Source organism: Neolamprologus brichardi, chromosome 8 (assembly GCF_056152115.1).
Source record: "Neolamprologus brichardi isolate AB-2024 chromosome 8, ASM5615211v1, whole genome shotgun sequence".
In the NCBI taxonomy this organism is placed as follows: domain Eukaryota; kingdom Metazoa; phylum Chordata; class Actinopteri; order Cichliformes; family Cichlidae; genus Neolamprologus; species Neolamprologus brichardi.
In genome coordinates this window covers 6,100,618-6,107,346 of record NC_142111.1, presented here as the reverse complement: position 1 = coordinate 6,107,346, position 6,729 = coordinate 6,100,618, and the positions used below count along the sequence as shown (strand labels likewise).

Here is a 6,729-nt window from a genome sequence, read left to right as displayed (position 1 = left end):
AGGATTTGCATCGACTTGAGCGTAATTCCTACCAGACGTGATTCTATTTCCACACATTCGTTTATTCAATTATTTAAAATGACCAACATCTTTCGTCAGAAAGAAGAAGCCACTGACGTTGGACTTGGCCAAACTGCTCCACGGCAGTTTTTATGAAACGAGAAATTTGGGATTAAAGCTTAGAAAAAGACGGAAATCCACAGAAATCACAATGAGAAATAAGAAGTGAGTCGTTTCAGACAATCAGGAGGACTGGTGAGCTCCTTCATACACTGAAGGCACTGCATTAATGTGAAAAATGAGCACACATATAATACAGAATTGTCTTTTTGGACTGGTGAGACCCCCCCCCCCCCCAAAAAAAAAAAAAACAAACAAAAACAAAAACCTGGAAAATCTTAGTGAATCGCACAACTTAGAGAAATTCACAATGCACTCAGGCAGCATTTCTCTGACCGTTTCTGCTCCCAAAAGTCTCATGACTAAAGCAGCTAGAGAGCCATCAATGGAAGGAGGCGAAAACAGATTCAATTATCCCACCGGCACATAAAAGTGACATAAAGGGTGAGAAACTGCATTGAGAGGGAATAAAAGGAAAAAAATACAGGGGGGTGGGAACACGAGGCTGAGCCAAGCTAGTGATTTCAGACTAGAAGGCATTATGGAGACCGAGGAAGCTCCACCCTAGCATTTTGCTGTTGGTCAGGTGCCATAAACGGAAGCAGAAAGGCACCCCAGCCTTTAAGTAGCATAATCAGGCTACACCAGCCTCACTGTGGGGGTTTGCTGAGGACTAATGGTGCTCAGTAACCCTGTTTGGCTTGGTTGGGCTTCAGTCAGAGTCCCCGTGTAGCTCATGGGAAAGACTGTGAGGGTTTTTTGTGCATAAATATGTGCGACGCCTTGTTCACATTAAACAGAATTTGAAACTTTGAGTGCTTCAAGAAAATTAAAAAAGATCACTGAGTAAATCTTACTTGACCAGACTGCTGTTTCACGGAGGACCATCAACAGAGGACATCTCTATCAAAACTACAGTACTGAACCTGTTTCTGTTGTCTTGTTTGTTAGAAAGGTGATCGTAGCTGTGATCGGATTTCTGTCAGTTGTAATGTGAACAAGGCGCTTAGTATTTTCCTATTATTACAAGTCATCCTGCTCTCCTGCCTGCGTGAGTATTAAGGCCCGCAGATGTGTGCGTGTTTGCATTGCAGGCTTCCCCGTCCCCACCCCGAATCCCAAACCCCAGTCTGGTTTCAGCATCTCCTTCTAGGATAGCTCCTGCTCCCTCTGTGGCTGAGGCTGCTGCGGACTCTTGACGATGGTGATGACCGAGGCGGTGTTGAGGCGAGGGGCCGTCGCCAACAGGCTGCCTCCTCCCGCTTCCAGACCCCTGGCGAATCTCTGAAGCGCAGCCAGGCGTGCGCTGAGCCCCTCCAGCTCCTTCCTCATGCCGGCGTTCTCGGCTCCGAGCCTCTCCACCTCTCTCTGCAGCTCCATCTTCTGCTGCTCCAGGGCCTCTCGCTGAGACACCCGTTTGACCCGGCAGCTGGCGGCATATCCCCTGTTCTTTAAGGTGCGACGCCGCTGCTTCAGCTTCTGGATATCGTCGCGGGAGAGGCCACGCAGGTGGAGATTCAGCTCTCGCACCGACAGGGACATTAGTTCGCTGTCCGAGAGGAAGGGCACGTTCTCGCCGCATTCCTGCTTCACCTGAAGTAAAAACAGGAAGAGAGGAAGCATTTAAGGGAGGAAGAATGAGAAAGAAAAACATACTTTCTTTTCTTCTTCCTTTTTTCAAAATGACAGTTTTCTCTCTTGAAAAAACAAAACAACCCCCCCGACTCGGTTTTATGTCTGGCTGTGTTTTACCTTCAGAGCTTTGCTGTTTCTTTCTGTCGTCATGATCCAGTTGTCTTTGTTTTTTCCCCTCCCCAAGCACCAGTAAAACCAGATACACACAATCTGAAGGAACAAACAAACAAACAACATCACATGAAATGTGGGACACTTTGCATTTTTGGCTCATAGTCTGCCTGACATTCACCAGCCGCTCACAAGACATGCAGTCATGCACTACTGAAGAAAAAGGAGAACCTGCAGATCTTTCGTGCTTCTCCAAAGCACGCCGTCTCATTATAATTTGTGGTTTCATGTGAAAGAAAGGGGAGGTTTTGAAAGTGACATGCCTTTCTCTGTTAGCTGGAATTATCAGGAGGAAGTTATCATGTGGCTGCCCTTTGGTTGCTCAAAGCAGGTGTCCTAACCAATTCCCTGAGCACTTCCTCTTGTCAGCACAACACCAACGGTTCGAGGCCCTTGGCTTTAAAAAAAACAAAAACTTGAATACGTGGTTTTTAAAAGGGACACTTTTTAAACAGTTAAACTTGAAAAATTACAATACTTGATTTAAAAATAAATATGTAATAAAATGTCTTAAAGAGTCTACCCAAGAAGCACAGGTTTCACACAGACTCTTATCAGGACTGCTACACGCCTCTCAAATGCCACAGCGTGGGATTAAAGTCTAACCTAAATGGGCCAACTTCAACTTCTTCCCCCACCTTAGTCACTCCTTTGTTGCTTATTTAAAAAACTAAAAAACAAAACAAAAAAAAAACCTCACTCAGCACTTCAGCCTTAGACATCTTTTATTGTCTTTCCTTCACCCAGATCCTAATGTGAAAGTAAAGGATACAAATGGCCAAGTGGTCTGTTGACATGAAGGCACTCTGGGCCAGCTATACTGCTAAAACTTTTTGTATGATAATGTTTAATGAAGACCACCAAATTTCACTCTGACATCATGCAAACCATGGGGATTTTCCCATCTTACTTCTGCAAATTCACTCTGTTAACTTTCTCATTTATTGCAACACTGGATTTTCTCCTTATGGCGAATGGTCTTTCCCTGTGCTGCTCTCACGCTGTAGTCCAGAAGGGTTGAGAAAAAACACAGTAAACCCAGAAAGCTGCATGTCATGACAGAGCGCTCACCGCTTACTTTAAGGTTGTTGTTGACCTTTTGGCAGCGTCTCTGATGAGCTAAGAGATGAGTGCAGTCATCTCTTTTTCTTTATTTTTCTTCCTGAGACCCAGACTGATCCCTAACAACCTTTTAGCCTTTTTTCTCTTGAAAAATCACAAATCACAAAAAAGCAGTGTGTTCATTTTAATTATTTAAAAGACATTCACAGCTTTATTTAAATTGTGTCACAACAATTTTAGAAACCCCAGTTATATTGTAACTTTTCCTCTATAAATCAGGCATAAAAGATACAGACCTGATGCCTTAATGACTATAAAAAGAAGACTGCTGATGTGCTTAGACTTTACAGGAGACGACTTACATTTCCAACAAGTGAACCACAAACAAAACATAACCAAAAAGGGTCATTCGAGTTAAAATGTCACGTTTGATCTCTTTCACTCTGGGGGGAATCCCATTTTCTATGACTGCGTAGTCATAATAAATAAAACAATAACTTGCTGCATGGGCCTCCAACTCAGGCACACTGGATGGTAAAACTAAATAAGCTAAATAAAAAAGGCTCTTATGGCCGGACAATAAACAGCATTTCCCGAAATGCGTAGGAAGTAGAGGTTGCAGCAACAGCGGTTGTCCAACCAGCCGTCGGACTCCGGCTGTAAACCGAGGAGACCGCCGTTTCGTAAAGTCAGGGTGATTCAGCAATAAAGCTCTTGCTCAGCTCCACCAAGACTGCCGGTCAGTACAAATATAGGAAAACCAGGGGTGACCGCGTCTTTCTCGGTCAGTCCAAACAACACAGGATATCCACATTTGTGCCACACTATAAATACCCAGTTGGAGGACATAGTAGTTTTTGCTTTTTTTGTCTTAAGTGGAAAGCAACAAGTCAACGCAACACTGCTAAACGTAAGCTATAGTACGATTTCAGAAATTCCACTCCCGTCTATCTTCAATACTTAATATACAATGATTAAATATCGAGTGGAAAATACAAGCCAGGCCTGGGACCTATATTTATTTATTTATCTAGCTCCAGTTAGCATCTAGCCTTATCCTTAAAGAGCGGGGCTGGACACCGTAGGGCAAATGTGCGCTATAGTAAACAGCTATCATTAGAGCCTCTTCCGACATCTAGACTTTAATCCATTTAAATTGTATTTAAGCACACTTATGAAATACGGAAGTGATAACCAACTCTGGGTGTCAGTCTAGCCGAAATATAGACAGAAATATGCAGAGCGGGGCCAAATTATTCGTATCATCTTAAACATGCTAGTATGAACTGTTAGCAACTAGCATAAACGGTTAGTGACAGGCTAAAGGAGATTAAAGCCAGCTGCTGACTGCTCATTTGTCCTTGGTTGGTTACTCTGGTTGGCACGTCCCCCGGCAGATACCATTCCTCTAGTGCTCAGCTGTTACCACGAATACCGGCTAAACATTTTAATGTTTAGTATTTTTATAAAAAAGTAATGGTTTACCTGATGGCTCGACGCAACTCCGGCGACAAAATGTCAGTCCGCCTTTTCCCGGAATTACTCCGCTGCTCTCTGAGGTTGGATTCTTTCATTCATAAAAAACACAAGCGACAATGACGTCAGGGCTAAAGAATGAGGGCGGAGCCAAGCCCGCCCCCGAGACGTACTCCGGGAGGATGTAAACAAGGAATCCCTGAATCCCAGAACTTTTCCATGACCATCCCCCAGCTACTCTGGAAAGACATAACACCCTGCGAGAGGATTCAGAATCAGCCTTTCCTAACACTGTCCAGCCCAACGACGCAGAAGATGAAAAATCCAGCAGAATTCAACAATAATAAGAAACTACTTCAGCTAAAACCCAACTTATCAAAAGCTATAACTTATAGTTAGGAGAAATTTCTACGAGCGTCTTTTCGCCGAAACACCGTCCTCTTAGCTACCTAATAATAGTAATAATAAAAGGTCGAATGCGTCTTCTTCTGGGTCCAATTTAAAGATTACTGATGCCTCCGTTTGTAGGGACATTACCGCCCCCTACTGGAAAACATGCGGAGAAGCATAAGAAACATAAGAACTTTCTTTGCTTTAGCTCTTTAAAACATTTTTTCAAGACATTATATGACTTCACAATGACACAAAAAGATTAATACACTACAATAAATTTCCATATTACCAGTGCTGACATCAGCATAAATGACCTATATAAACTGCTGATGTCATCTTGCTGACGTCAGCCCAATGATCTATAAAATATTGCTGATATTGTCATGCTGACATCAGCAAGATGATCTATTAAAACTAAAGCTATGATAGTATTCATGTGTGGAAAATTGAGTTTAATAGTTCATTTTTAAACTGCATCAATCTGTGGTTGCTAATTGTTACCACAGTGAAGGCAGGGAATTTTTTTGTTTTAATCATTTCTGTCTGTGTGCAGGTTCGCCTACAGGGCCTGAGTCATAAACATTACATTTTTACATTCAGCAGGCTGACATCAGTGTTGTATTAAACCAGGCTGAGGTCAGTATGTTCAGCACTTGTCGTTCAGAGGAAGTTGTGCTCCGTCAGGGCTTTTATTTATTTATTTTTATCTCCATCTGGTAAAATGTTATGTATTAGTCTTATAACAAGGACGTGACTTGTAACAAAAACAGACAGAGTGATTTTTGTTTTGTTTTTCCCATTAAATTAATTCAGGAACTACAATGATCCCATATAATCTGAAGTCTGTCAATATATTTTTTACTCCTGTCAATGTAAAAACTTTAACCAATTGAGTTCAGTTCTAAACCCATGGTGTTTACATTACAGTTTTTCTGAATTGCTAAAACACTAAATCCCAATGTAATAACGAAACTGTCAGCTATGAAAACTCTTTCATCAAATCAATCCCACAGTTGCCAAAATCTTAAACACTATTCATCTGGTTAGGACACCCTTTGCCAATCTGAATCTCCCATTTACCAAACTCTAAACACATTCTCAAACACAAAACACATTTAGCAGTGTGGTGCACTTGTACCCAGAACAGTGCACACAGGCTACAGAAGTTAAACACAACTAACACAATGTTTTCATCGTTAACACACTACCACTCAAAATTGAAATGTTACAACCTCTTCTTCTGCTTTTTGCTAGATTGAATACAGCTTCATCCACGAAGATGTATTCATGAGGCCTAACCGTTGAGTCAAGCTCAAAGATTCTCTGTACACAACAAACTAATTTTAGTTCTGTAAATGAAATAGTATAATCTATACATGTGCTATGTATACAAGTATACTTATAACTAAATGGTATTTTGTTTAGAATTTAAAGACGGCCACATGAGGGTGGAAGAACACGCATGCACTCACAACACCAGGAGACACTTATTGTGGATATGGTCCATCAGAAAAATGCAATTTGACTGCATGAAATGCAGCAAGAGAATATAGAAGACAACATAAATTTTGAATCTAACAAAAAAGAGAAGAAAAGCTCGCAATGTCATAGGTCAGCGTGCCATTATTGAACTGCCTGGCCAGCGTGGTGGAAATGTAACTTCTCTGCTGCCATCAGCAGCTATGGGGTTCTCCACAGTCATGTTACTGTTGGGCCGTACAGCAACAAACTTATAGCAACATTCCTGGATGGTCTACGGGATGCTTCGCTTGAGTAGAGAGATCGCGAGCAGGCAGAGCATCTCATATCATTTGGGCTAATGTGAGCTTTCACCGTGGTCCAAGAATACACAATTGGTTTCACAATGAGAAG

The 6,729-nt window shown here is 42.0% G+C and overlaps 1 protein-coding gene across 2 annotated transcripts; it reads right to left on the bottom strand.

Annotated features, from left to right (window-relative positions):
• Window positions 1-357: 357 nt before the first annotated feature.
• Window positions 358-4,906, bottom strand: maff (MAF bZIP transcription factor F). 2 transcript variants are annotated; one of them, XM_006807315.3, is made up of 3 exons: window positions 4,474-4,906; window positions 1,873-1,965; window positions 358-1,713 (listed from the first exon to the last, which is right to left on the bottom strand). In XM_006807315.3, exons 2-3 carry the CDS (start codon window positions 1,903-1,905, stop codon window positions 1,270-1,272), a joined length of 477 nt encoding a protein of 158 aa, XP_006807378.1. In that variant the 5' UTR covers window positions 1,906-1,965; window positions 4,474-4,906; the 3' UTR covers window positions 358-1,269. The 2 variants fall into 2 exon arrangements, with proteins under 2 accessions (XP_006807378.1, XP_087701449.1); XM_087845323.1 differs by lacking the exon at window positions 4,474-4,906 and adding an exon at window positions 4,034-4,467.
• Window positions 4,907-6,729: the final 1,823 nt, after the last annotated feature.